Source organism: Fusarium verticillioides, chromosome 11 (genome assembly GCF_000149555.1).
Source record: "Fusarium verticillioides 7600 chromosome 11, whole genome shotgun sequence".
Classification (NCBI taxonomy): Eukaryota; Fungi; Ascomycota; class Sordariomycetes; order Hypocreales; family Nectriaceae; genus Fusarium; species Fusarium verticillioides.
The window spans coordinates 1,521,972-1,535,124 of record NC_031685.1 but is presented as its reverse complement, the minus strand read 5'-3'; the positions used below and the strand labels follow the sequence as shown (position 1 = coordinate 1,535,124).

The 13,153-nt window shown below is 47.0% G+C and overlaps 5 protein-coding genes across 5 annotated transcripts; 2 read left to right on the top strand and 3 right to left on the bottom strand.

Moving 5' to 3' along the window:
• Positions 1-1,425: 1,425 nt before the first annotated feature.
• Positions 1,426-2,103, bottom strand: FVEG_16848 (hypothetical protein; the record flags this gene model as incomplete). Its single annotated transcript, XM_018906087.1, has 1 exon — positions 1,426-2,103. One exon carries the CDS (start codon positions 2,101-2,103, stop codon positions 1,426-1,428), a length of 678 nt encoding a protein of 225 aa, XP_018757957.1.
• Positions 2,104-2,313: 210 nt separating this feature from the next.
• On the bottom strand, positions 2,314-2,847 carry FVEG_16849 (hypothetical protein; the record flags this gene model as incomplete). Its single annotated transcript, XM_018906088.1, has 1 exon — positions 2,314-2,847. One exon carries the CDS (start codon positions 2,845-2,847, stop codon positions 2,314-2,316), a length of 534 nt encoding a protein of 177 aa, XP_018757958.1.
• A 655-nt stretch (positions 2,848-3,502) lies between these two features.
• On the top strand, positions 3,503-9,372 carry FVEG_10655 (hypothetical protein; the record flags this gene model as incomplete). Its single annotated transcript, XM_018899819.1, has 5 exons — positions 3,503-3,844; positions 3,894-5,536; positions 5,659-6,365; positions 6,428-7,057; positions 7,115-9,372. 5 exons carry the CDS (start codon positions 3,503-3,505, stop codon positions 9,370-9,372), a joined length of 5,580 nt encoding a protein of 1,859 aa, XP_018757959.1.
• Positions 9,373-9,745: 373 nt separating this feature from the next.
• FVEG_10656 (hypothetical protein) lies at positions 9,746-10,102 on the top strand (the record flags this gene model as incomplete). Its single annotated transcript, XM_018899820.1, has 1 exon — positions 9,746-10,102. One exon carries the CDS (start codon positions 9,746-9,748, stop codon positions 10,100-10,102), a length of 357 nt encoding a protein of 118 aa, XP_018757960.1.
• Positions 10,103-10,900: 798 nt separating this feature from the next.
• On the bottom strand, positions 10,901-12,512 carry FVEG_10657 (hypothetical protein). The gene is made up of 3 exons (XM_018899821.1): positions 12,119-12,512; positions 11,867-12,072; positions 10,901-11,817 (listed from the first exon to the last, which is right to left on the bottom strand). Exons 1-3 carry the CDS (start codon positions 12,382-12,384, stop codon positions 11,339-11,341), a joined length of 951 nt encoding a protein of 316 aa, XP_018757961.1. The 5' UTR covers positions 12,385-12,512; the 3' UTR covers positions 10,901-11,338.
• Between the last annotated feature and the right edge of the window lie 641 nt (positions 12,513-13,153).

Here is a 13,153-nt window from a genome sequence, read left to right as displayed (position 1 = left end):
TTCAAAGGTCCACTGAACACCAGTGAAAAGGAAGACATCATATCTAGTTTGACCCAGGTTAGTTTGCCGTGTCTCGCCACTAAGCTGGAGTTCGTGGCGTATGCCCAAGGCACAGTAAAACCTGCCTTTTTGGCGCTGCGTGCAGCTATCTAGAGCTCCCAAGGCTGGTATTTGACAGAGCTAGTGCGGATTGCTTGCCAAGACTGACATTACCGCCTGTGGTGAGAATGACTTTGCCCTCAAAAAAGGGGATGTCTCTATCGGGATCGAAGGAACTGTCATATCGATCTCCCGGAATGTTTCCATCAGAACTCAGGATCACGCACTCGGGGGACAGAGCCTGTCCTTTCCTACAGTAACTGTAGTCAGGCAGCACCTCAATGAACTGTTCAATAGTACACACCGATATATCCGTCTCTGGCTTCTCTTCTCTTCTTAGCCTTCTCGTATGTTGTGCGTAAGGAGAGTTTGATGTCCAGGTTGGGCTTTATAGCAGCCATGGAAGGGGAGTAGAGCTTGAAGCAGATGCTCGCCGGCTAGGCTCTTTCCTGTCCAGTCAACACTACAATGTTGCAAAAGCAGCAACGCATCTAGAACGCCCTCGACTGCTGGCTCAGTCTCTCCAATACCTCCTTTGCATTGCAAATAGTGATTCAGAGGGGTCGCAACCCCTTACAGTTCTTCGGACTAATCACACCGTGGCATATACAATGGCTGGGACCTGTGTCACCCCGAGCAATGAACTCTCCTACGTGTGTTGGGTGGCCGGTATACTGCCCGGATTGGCTTTGATGAGAGTGTTATTTTGAGTTGATAGTCCCCACAGCTGATAGCTCACATCACGCGCCTCACACACGAACTCTCCTACGACCTGTTAAAGTCAAGTTTCGACACCATTATCAGCCTTTCTGATCATATCATGGAGACTGCAGCGTCTATCATGGCTGCAGACATCATATGCGGGGCCTGCACTGAGAAGTTTAACTTGAGTGCGGATATGGGCATAATATTGCCTATATATTACACAATCCTGAAATGTCGCTGCCCAATCGCTTGGCGACATGCTCGGAAGCTGCCTGTTCCAGTGTCACACCAGGAGGGAATGTGGAATGGGTCCTTCGCTGCAGCAATTGCTCGCAGGGCCATTCAAATTGAGAGGGATGGATACTACAGATCCTACGCCATTGAAGGCCTGACTCTGCAGAGGTTAGTGGATGTCCCTATCCCTGTCCTACCAGAGTCACGTAGAATCAGAGATGTGTTCATAGAGCCACTTGAGAGCTATACTGGACGCACTATAGGGAGTTATCAAAGACCACAGGAGAACGGAGAATTATCAATATTGTAGGCAAGTGTCAAGGCATTCAACTAAATTCTACATAGTGACGCACTTTAATCAGGTAGCTCAAGTAGTCTCTACCTCCTCTACATCGGGTCCGCTGTCTCCACTACGTGAACTACTTCACGATATATCTTTCTGACCTTTCGCCAGCGGCTTGACTCAGACCTCAAGTGCCTGAGTTGAGGAAATGACCCTCTTACCATAGCCTTTAGTAACCCATTGAAGGCATATTTAAGGGGTGTCTCTTGAAATAGCGGTAGGGTCCAGTTAATCACCGTAAAGGAGTCAATCTGATCAGACAGGAACTTGACAAGAGAGCCCGGATCTCTTATAGAATCAGCATCAGGCGTAGAATAGATCAGATTTGCGGTGATGAACAGACTTTTCAAATTGATAAACTTCTTTAGAGATCGTATCCTGGACCCGGAAAGACGGGCTTCAACCCCATAGTCAAGGATGAGATGTTGAAGAGTCGTGCAGAAGTTTTCAAGATAGCGGAATGCGGGGCGGGGTACATCGACTTTGCTCCTGACGTTGAGTGCCTGGAAATGAATAAACCGCAGAGGCTGGGAGTAGGAAGTGAGAATCTTCTCTAGACCACGGGTGTCCAGTCTATAAGGGGGTGCCTCTTCTAGTTTGAAATCCTCTGGTGACATGAGATATGCTATCGATGGCAGCATCAGCGTTTTTGAAAGGGAGTCAATAGAGCGTCGACCCCACGGTCCAGCCATCATATATTTCAGATCTGGTGCCACATCCATGATTACGTGGGGAGGTGAGTTGCCGCCAGTAGCCTTAGCTTTATCCTGTTGATGCCAAATACTCTCAAACCGGATGACGAAAGAAGCACGTTGATCTCCTCCCCATCAGCTGAGGGTAGTCAGATTAGGTAGTAAAGTAAGGAGCATAATCAGGATCTCGGCGCAGGAAACTCCCGAAAGATGCCAGTCGTAGGAAAGCGGATCATTGGTTTATTCCCCAGATAGGAATGTGTGCAACGCTTTGTAATGTTCCAGCTCAAGAGGATCGTCGCTTCTCCCACGCCACACGTGATTCAGGTCGACACCCAGAACTTCAAATCCCTGCTGGTAGCCCTTCTGGGCCAAGGCGAGATCCAGATCGTCTGCGAAGTCTGCATTCCAAGCCATAACTTTGACTGTCCTAGCCAAGTCTTGTCGGGACGTAACGGTTTGAAGGAAGAGCTCTAGGCCCCTCTCACGGTGCTCGAATTTAGGGAATTCGTGATACAAGACAGGTTGGGCGACATCCCGGAGCCGACGCGACACACGGCTCAGAGAACAGAGGTCTTGGGATGGTTTAGCCGGGACTGAAGTGATATTAAAATCTGAGGCAGTTTCATATGTCCATGGTTTCTTTGGGTGAGCAATAAGAGTGTCGCCTCGACAGTGGCGGCAGAACTGGGCACAAATAGATTGTAGAACCTCGGTTGGAAGGCTTTCAAGGGAAGAAGTTGGATTCATGATGTTAAGCGCATCGATTGCCATTCTGTCTGAGGGGGTATAAGCTGTTTCGAAAAACAATTTCTGGATATCCATTGCCGTGTATTTATACCTTGGCCAAGCCGGGACAAAATGTTATTCCACCATGATCTTCACTTCTCACGAGTTGTTGCAATCGTGCCGTTGATGAAATAATTGGTCATGTTGATGGTGCTGAAGGCCAAAAGCAATATGATGATGTAATTAAGTTTCAGGTGAGTGATCCTTAAACTGTTTGTGTAATACGTGTGGCAATGTTCTAGTACTGACGTTCTTGCCAGCTCAAAAGCTGACATTAAAGTATGATAACATTTTTATAAAGTAGCTGTTTATCTTTGTTATTTCCTATTTAATTATAATGTGTATCAGAATAGGGGGACTAGTACTAAAACAGTAGTATTTTTGAATTATAGTAATTCAAAATGCCAGAGAACAATATAAGAAGCAATTATTATTGGACGACGAACTTGCTTGCTGATTTGACGAATCATATTCACAAGTGCCTACCGTCAGCCTCACTTTCAAATCCCTGGTCATGCCCCGCTTTTGCCACTCACCCATTGTTTCCCTTCGTGACAACTTATCTCCCTCTAACTCATTCCTGAACTTGAGTACGACCTCGGCGATCAGAATTGCTTTTGCGGTTGACTGAGCTGCGAACATGGCCAGCGCATTAACAGCCGCTGCAGTGAGCCCAGATGTTCAACTTGCCCAGGCTGTCTCGGAGTTTGTGGCAGATCTATCAGATGAACAGAAGGTCTTATTCAAGATACGGCAAAAGGTATCCTTACCTCCTAAGGAAAAAGACATCATCGCCGCTATCGCTGAGATACATGGGGTTGCAGCACAGAGTCAGGCAAGCAATGGGCTGCGGTTCGAACCGCGCATGACCAATTTCTTGAAAGCTGTACAGGAGTTTGCTTCACTTCAAGATGGTACGCCAGACAAATCTCTGTCATCGCAAACGGGCAGTGTCTGGCTGCTTGTACGCTGGACGTTTATGGTATGCCCCTGCTCCGGAGGTCTACATGCAGATCTGATCATGTATGTAGAGACTTGCTCTGACCCCTCGTTGGCTCAAAGCCGCATCGGAATTATTCATGGGGTTCAGCCGCTCTTCACCCTTTGACATGAAAATAAGTTCCTTTGACTCACATTCAGAGCAACTGCGATCGTGCCTTTATCAATACTACTCCGTCGTCGTCCGGATATGCCACTACCTGTTCAATTTACACCCAAGGCGTCGCTATTCGGAAACGATATTTATCTCTACGGACCCAACACTGATGCTCAATAAGTCGGCCCTCGAGAGATACAGATTTTCAGTCAAAGAGGAAATGGCGAACCTCCAGCGTCAACATCACCGCAGTGACCTCACCAACTCTGCCAAACCTTGGCTGGAGAAGCACGTCGATTATCTTCACCTACTCGAGATGCACATTAATTATGACTACCTCGTCACATGGACAAAAATAAGAATGCTTGGAAGCACTCGAATGTTTGTCTTTGAGCCTAGTTATAAACGTTTCGTTGAAAGTAGTGGCTCTTCCACACTGCTCTACTCAGGCGATGCAGGAGCAGGAAAGTCAGTCATACTCGCCAATATGATCCATAATTTGAGTCAGAGTCATCCCACAGAACATACTCAAGTTGTCTTTTTCTTTGTCCCACGGGATGAAGTTGAAGTTAGTCCCCCAAAAGCTCTTGTTATTCTTGGCGCCATATATCACCAAGTACTCAAAAGCCTATTGTTCTCATCACGCGCGTCAGTTGTAGTAAAACGTCTTGGAGGCTTGCCTACTACTCTAAGTAATACTGGCGATGTAGCGTCCTACCTACGGACTGCTCTAAGAACAGTCGACAAAACATACTTAGTCCTTGATGGGCTTGATGAGTGTGAAGAGTCAGATCGAACTAAGGTGATTGAGGTGCTGCAAAGTCTTCAAACACAATGTTCTCTATCAATATGTCTCTCTTCGAGACCAGGAGTGCTGACTGTCATTGGATGGGCCAACCTTCACTCAATCAATCTTCCGATTGACAAGGAGGATGTCTCAATTTATATCGGCTCGCAAATATCACGACTCATAAAGAATAGAGGATTGTCGGTCGGAGACCCTGCTCTCGAGCTTCAAATTAGATCTGCGTTGACCACAGCTGCAAAAGGGAATTTTGCCACGGCCAAGAGAATCATTGGGTTGCTATGTGCGCAGGACACGGACTCGGATATAGTTCGACTACTGGTAGACATGCGAGAAGACTCCAGTTCTACCGAAACTGGGGCTATGCGAAGCATATCACCAACATTACCTGCTCCAATTGCGCCTTCAGCTTTCACGGACTCGGCATACGCATCTGCATCATTAACCGATAGCAATAATAAGAGCACGAACGATGCCCCAGCTGTTGATGAGTCGTCACAAGGCGTAGAGCACCTTATAATCGACGACTCAGCCACTGAATACTCCGATGTCTCGAGCACCACGTTCTCTCGAAAGCAGCTGTACATACAAGAGCTGGCTAAAGACCTATACGATAAAGTCAGCTTTCGGGCTGTTGATTTGGGTAAAGATCATCGACTTGATATATCCGCTACACTTCCATGCCTACTCAAGGCTTTCGCTTTGAAGATTGGGTACTGTGCAACTACTCAGATGCATCGGGATGTGATGGTTTTTATTCATAGGCACAGAAGGTAAGCGAACTGCCACGAAAAGCCTTCTTCCCACTCTCACGTATCAGACAAGCTTCCATGGAGGGCTAGGGCTTGATACTTCTGACTGAAGTCCCAGCGATCTGGTTAACACTTCTTTACAGTGATATTACCGCAGCATTCCTAGACATCTGCCTTAGCCGGAGAGAAATGGAGCTTCGGGAGATCTCTTGCGCTGTCCATGTTGAGGATGAGCCTATGGACGTCATCTATCACAGCCAGGTGGATATTGAGCCTGCAGAAATCAAAGACCAGCCTGACTCTATGAGTTTGAATGAGCGTATGGCTCTATGGGAGCAAAGTGAAGATAGACAGCATACTTCAATTGTAGAGGGCCTGGACGACCTTGAGTTAGTGGACACGGAGGAGGAGGAATATGAAGAGGCTGATATCTGGGTTACGGCCTACCGAGACTTCGCACCCGGTACCGAAGCTTACTCCTGGTTGATGGCCCAACTCCAAAGAAATATGGATTCTGCCCTGGAAGAGCCAACGGCCATTCGACTAATCCGAGATCAGGTATTATCTTCAGTTCCATCCCCTCAAAAGATCAGCAGAAGCGTATCTTCTGAGAGTTGCAGTGTGCTATTTGACTTGGACTGGGATATTCTTGAGTTCTTTGACTCGCAGGAGTACTCCAAGTCACCGGAAGAGGTACTTTCAGCAGTGATTACTCTGACTGGATCTGCTTCTGATGCACAAGCTTCAAACTGCGCTCAATTCCTTGAGCAGACCTGGCCTACTACAGGGGACATGATCCTGCGGCTTATGCGCGACTTACTGCGACCGGAAGGGGGACATACACACGAATGTAAGATACCGTCTCACCTCCAACATTCTGTTATAAGATAGCCCTATCTAATAGATATCAAGGCCGCTTGCCAGATCTTACAAGGCTTGTCGCCTGGATAAACGGGTCAAAGGTCATGGTGCAGACAAGCGGGTCCGCAGCTTCTATCTCAGAGACTGGAGAGCAGCTTGCCTGGCTTGGAGCCGCTTTGAGAAGTTCGCCACATCCACACGGGCTGAGCTACTGTACTCCTTCTATCAGATCCATGCATCAGGATCCGGAAATGCCACGAGCTGTCGTCTGTGTAATCGGGTTTGAGCTAGAGCAGCTCCTGGAACCACCAGATAATGAAAACGGCCATTGCTGGCATGGCATCTTCAGGAATCCAGTGCTTGTCAAGGGATTCCCCATTTTACCGAAATCGGAGAGGAATACCGGCCTTGAAGTACCTCTTAATATCATGGCTGGACTCGCCCGAGCTGACCGTGTTGATCAATTCAACGACAGGGTTTATATAAAGGGCTTCTCGACAATGCTCGTGCCTACAAAACAGTTCAAAGAGGTGGTTTACTGGCACTTGATCTACAACGAAGATGGAAGTCGAATATCCTATCTGGATGATAATCTGGGCCGGGACGCCCTTGCTGGGTCCCCAGATCTGACAGCTCATCGCCACGTTCTCGGATGGTGTTCTGAAGCCAGGTTCTACGCTGGTAGGTCATTTCCTTCGTGTACTTATGAATCCAATTACTAACGACTGACTTCGATAGGATCGCCTCAAGCTCAGTACCATGTTAGACATTCAGAGCTCCCCAGGCCACACCCCGGGTGCTCTCTCGCTGGCACCATGATAACTTTAGGACGTTTGATCACAGGAGGGCACAGCTATGAGTTAGGAATCAAAGATACTCCAACACATGTTGCTCGCAATGGCTATATCCCCCGACTGAAATGGATCTCGTCAAAATTCTTTCTTCTCTGGGACGAGGCCGACAAACGCGGCTGGCTTACTAACGGCACCAGCGCTTTGTTGCATGTTGTTAGAGCCTCTTTAGCGTATGATAGCACTGACAAATTCCGATCGGCCTTCGTCTTCAGAGAAGAAGACTTACAAGAGTCACCGAGGCCCTTAACTGCCGATTCCGCAATTGACGTACTTATAAACCCCAGAAACTTGGATCTCAAGCTCTACGCAGAAAAAGATGGTTTTATTCTTTTGAGAGACAGAATCGACCAGTACTACAACATATTTGAAAAGATGCTCGATCACCAGACAGATTTGAGCAGGCGACACAGAGGAAGCCTAGAGAAAATGCCTCGAAAGCATCTCGAGGGTTGGGATTTTGAAGACCTCAGCGCGAATCGCGATCCGCTACATCCTCGCTTGGCTACCCTTGAGGCTCCTGGGAAAGGGTGGGTCGATTTGATAAGGGCTTTTGAGGCTGTAACTCTAACTGCGCGCGGCTTCGGAGAACTTGTTCGGCCCCTTGGTCCAGCTCTATGTGAGTATTGGGCGCTACTACCAACTGGGCGCTACCTCCTCGCCAGTTGCGTGTCAGATATGGAGGACATCGTGAGAGACCATCGGAGTTGCGAAGATGATTTTACTCGCCTAAGTGATGATCTGATATGGTACAACGCGAATAACACATCAGGACAATGCCTGTGTGGCTGTCTTGCAGGAGGTCATGGGGAGCCAGTGCACGCACTTATCCCATCTGCATTATCTGACAAGTTGAGTGCTAGCAGAAGCTCCGTGGTTATCAAATCTGGTGGTGCTGTTGTTTTTGGACATAGCCGGGGCTTCTCTTGGATCTGGGGAGACAACGGTCTTCCTACTCAACAAGACCTGGAAGAGCAGGTGGTTGCAGGTCAACTATCAGACGGAAACGATAAGGATAGTGGAGTTGGAGCAAGTCTGGTGGCCTCATCATCTAACGATCATGGGTCTTCTATAACAAGCTCGAGCTTATCGTCTCCGCCATCGCCACTGAGGAAATTATCTCAGACAAGGTCTATATCAGTCACCGAACACAAAACCTTCACGCGGAGCCAATATACGGTTGGTATCCTTTGCGCGTTACCAATCGAGCTGAAGGCGATACGAGCCCTTTTCGACCAAAGGCATCAAAGCCTGACCAGAGTGATTGGTGATAATAACCAGTATGCACTTGGGGAAATGGCTCGACATATGATAGTAGCAACATCCCTTCCAGCTGGCGAATATGGAACAAACGCCGCTGCATCAGCTATATCTGATATGATGCGCAGCTTCGTGTCGGTACAATTTTGTCTCGTTGTTGGTATCGCTGGCGGTGCACCCTCAGACGATCATGATATCCGACTTGGCGACGTGGTCGTAAGCTTGCCGACTAGCACTTTCCCTGGTGTCATTCAGTATGATCTTGGTAAGGAGAATGAGGGGAGTGAGTTTGAGGTGACAGGGGTATTGCAACGACCGCCTCGGATCTTGACCAATGCCATCAGCAAGCTCCGCTCAGATCCAGATATCGAAATTGATGCCCTGAACCCGCATCTTACCAAGATCATGGACTCACTCCCTACTTATAAGAACCCAGGTCCAGAGCTCGACGTGCTTTCCCGCGCTGCTTGTAGTCGCAGGACTTGTAAGCCTGACTGTACCCATCTTGAGCAACGCCTCCCACGAATGACGACAGAGCCTATGATTCACTACGGACTTGTAGCATCAGGCAATCGCGTGGTCAAAGACGCAACTTTGCGCGATCGACTGTCGCGCAAGTACGGCGTGCTATGCTTCGAGATGGAGGCTGCTGGGGTAATGAACAGGGCAGATTGTCTTGTGATACGAGGTATATGCGACTACAGTGATGCTCAAAAGAACAAGGTCTGGCAGAACTACGCTGCGGCTGTAGCTGCAGCATACACTAAGCTTTTGCTCAGTGCGGTGGCGGTCAACAATGACTTTGGCGGTGCAAATGTGAGAACGGATGGTGAGACTATGTTCAAGAGGCGGAGGATAAATACTGGTAGTGACGGACGTGAATAGATACATAGAACGGTAGTTGAACCAGTATTGGCATCTGCAGACCTTAAGATATTCACTAAAACTTGAAGATACGCGCAGTACTCACAATGTGTCCTAGGAGTCAACCACTGCCATCTTCTATCGCTGATTCACTATCTGTAGACTGTGGAGTGTGCTTGCAAAAGATTCAGTCTCCCAGTATGACATCAAAGCCAATGTTGGTCATTTGAAGAGAGTAACTGAATCACCCAATCCGTTTGATTATAAAAGCCACCATACTGAAGGCATTCTTCTTTCCAATTTTTCCAAATACAAAACAACTCGATTACAACTCCAGAACAACAATTCGACTAAATATACTCAAACTTACTAAACTCAACTTTCTACTATCAAAATGCCCTACTCACACTATCTTTTGTGCCGCTTCGAACAAAAGTCCGGCGTGACATACGACCGACCATCGTTCAAGCCTGTCGAGGATAAGTTCGGCGACCGCTTCAAGTCTGCGTCCATCAGCGGCTCGACTATGAGCATTGAGGTTTACATGACGGACAAGTACATTGACTCGACACGAGATGAGGTGTATGATGCCTTGGAGGTCATGCTCATGAATGCTTATTTCGACCCCACTGACAACTTTGTGTTCGAGACAAGCGGAGACAAGTTTGTGACTCATTGGCACAATGGCAGTGGCCGGATGCAGGAATGTACCAGCTGCAGCAACAGCCGTTACTGCTCTAACCGCAAGTAAGATGAGGACGATGGAGAGGCCAGAGTGGATTTAGAAGAGAAGATGGACTATGCTAGGATTACGAGTATCATAGTGTAGTATAGGAATAAAAACACGTTATATCCACTAAGACCAAAGTAAAATGATATGTTTCCAAGTGATACTGACACATAATAAACCTTGTGATATCCTGGTTCAGGAGAATGCCAAAAGACTCGCCTTGGATATAAAGGAGAATGTACGTAAGTGATAGGTGGCTTAAAAGAAAGCCAGGCAATAAGTTTTACTGTTATTAAGGTAAATATAAATTAAGAAAGTATAAGAGAAAGAACAGTTACTAGTGTATTTATATTAGATATAGTAAACTAATTTAAGCAGTTAGTAATGCCTCTATTATAATTATATTAATTAAGCTAGATAGTAAGTAAAATTATATATATAATTGATAGTTACTTAAGTATATAAGACTTAATTAGTGTTGAAAGCTGGATATATAAACCCTTGACCAGCCTCTGCTGTCTCCTATTACTCCATTCACCGCAGCTACGATAACTCAGTCAACCGTATAACTTCATCAATAGCCTATCTTGAACGACTACAACATGGAAACCCCAAGTACTACCACACACAAATATTTAACATTTCTGTTTATGCAAAGACCCTTCCCAACGGAATGGACATTACCACTATATTTATATACTCAGAAACTATCAGAGTTCTTCGACAACGGTAAATATAGCGAAAAGTTGAAGTTCAGGTTCTGGTGGATCTGTGACGACACGTTCAGGATTGACTTCCACAAGCTTGCAAATGTTGATATTAGCAAGGTAAAGAGAGACCTCTCTGATGTCTTGGAAGGCATGGATTTCTTTGAGCGATTCAAACGTTATAGCGTAGAGTTCAAAGAATGGGAGGCGGAATATGTCAATCATAAAGGGGATAATGGTAGCGATGTGGAGTTTATGAGGGTTCAAGCTGATGTTCGTGAGTTTGAAGAGTTACGGGCCTCGGATTGGTGTTAGCCATCTTGGGCCCTTGGAATACAAGTACAGATTATCATGAATCTCACATTTCCATAATGAGTTGACTTGACCATGATTATCTATGGAACTCTTTAGAGGCTTTGGGTGATGTGAAATTGTGACAGCATATCCTCATATCACTTCCTCAATTAACGAAATTCATTATATTCAGAAACATCCGGTATGGCTACTCTTGGCAAATGATGAAGCTACCTTAAGGAAATCTCCGATACTTTCAGTTCTCTGAGAATGCTTTCAGTAACTTTGAAGACGCGAGCTCCACCACAGCACGGGCTGTAGGAGAAACACGGATGGGTGCCAACATCGCAAAGTCGTGAACCTGTCCATCGGCCTTGATAACTGCCGCATCAACACCAAGCTGCTGCAGACGGTGGCCAAACGCTTCGCCCTCCCCAATCAGTGGGTCCGCGCCAGAGAGGAAGACAGTTGTAGGTGGGAACTTGGCGAGAACCTCGTCTGGGGCGAACTGAAGAGGCGAGGTCAATGGGAGCCTTCTGTCCTCTTCATTGGGGAGAAAAGCAGGGATCATCCAGTCCATGGTCTTTTCGGAGAGATAAGGTCCGTCTTTGTATGTCTTGTAGGTCTCAGACTTGCTGTGTGTGTCTGTGACGGGGTATAGCAAGACGATTTGACCAATCTTGGAGGGCAAGTTGCGGCTTTGAGCGAGCTGGGTCATCGCAATGGCCATATGTCCTGGGAACAGGTTAGACAGTGATAAATGGATAGAGATGGGAATATTTACCTCCAACACTGTCACCAGCGAGACCGAAACGATCAGCTTTGATATTATACTTATCGCCATTCTTCACGAAATGATCAAGAACTCCGTAGACCTGCTCAAACTGAACGGGGTACTGAGCTTCGGGAGCTGGGGTGTAGTAGGGAAAGACAACCGCAGCGCCAGTTTGGCGAGCAAAGTCTTCCATCAATGCTCCATGCGCCGTGGGACTGCACCTGTCAGCACGTATTCACGAATCGCCTGTGGCTGACTGACCTTCCGAGAATCCATCCACCACCGTGTGTGTAAAAGATCATGTTCAGTGTGCCCTGGGCATTGGCAGGGCGGAATATGACAGTGGTGACATCTTCGCCATTGACTGTGACTTTGACCTCCTCGGTCTTGATGTCCGACGCAGTCTTGTAGTTTTGGATGCCTTCCAAAATGTCCCGCGCTTCCTGATAAGTCTTAGTGTACAGCGGTGGACCTTCAGCGGCCGCATCCGCAAACTTGCGGTTAATTGGGTCAAGATAAGTGTCCATATCGAATCTGCTTCGAAATTGAAAAGTAGGCTTCAGGGTTGATGAGAAATGATTCAAGCCGACTATCCCTAGGCCTTTCGTGTCTCTTTATATCTTCATGGTTGATGATATCAAAGGCGCAGTTGACCAGCCCCACAGCTGATGTCATGTCATCATTGAATCACCCACCACTAGTTATCACAAACGATGCGTAAGCAAGTGCTTATCAAGGGCATGATTCCTAAGCACTACCACTTCTCTCATTGGCTCCACAATGCGGCAAGTTGTGCTGATAAACCATAAAATGCTAACTAAAACAGAGACGCTGCTGCAGAAGCAGTTAAACGAGAATTGATTACGGCCAGTGTAGTATATCAGACAAGGTAACACATGATAAATTAATCGACTTCCTAGATGATGGCCTTTACACTACCATGATTTGAGCCCTGAAGGGTGTCGTCCATGCTGCAATTTCCTACCAGCCCTTGCTGAAGTCTCTCGTTACCATCAGGCCCACTGTCGAAAACCTATGATACGATCTATCTTGAGCCCTTACGCGATACAATGACAAATACTTTAACTTGACATTCCATAAAAGGGTAATGTTACTCATGGCAAGATTAAGCGACAGCATTGCTCAGAAACAATGCGCGGTTGGCGTAACTTCCGAGATGCATTTTCAACGAAGGATCTGATCCCTTGACTCTCGCAGCCTCGCTTCAATGGTGGCCCACAGACATGTGGAGAGTGGCAGCTCTTTCTCTGTCTAGGGGTTTGGTGACATATGCAA

Coding starts and splice junctions, on each gene's coding strand:
- FVEG_10657 (XM_018899821.1), bottom strand. CDS start 12,384: ATGGACACTTATCTTGACCCAATTAACCGCAAGTTTGCGGATGCGGCC. Junction 12,073..12,118: donor GGTGGATGGATTCTCGGAAG/GTCAGTCAGCCA, acceptor TGACAGGTGCAG/TCCCACGGCGCATGGAGCAT. Junction 11,818..11,866: donor CGCTGGTGACAGTGTTGGAG/GTAAATATTCCC, acceptor ACCTGTTCCCAG/GACATATGGCCATTGCGATG.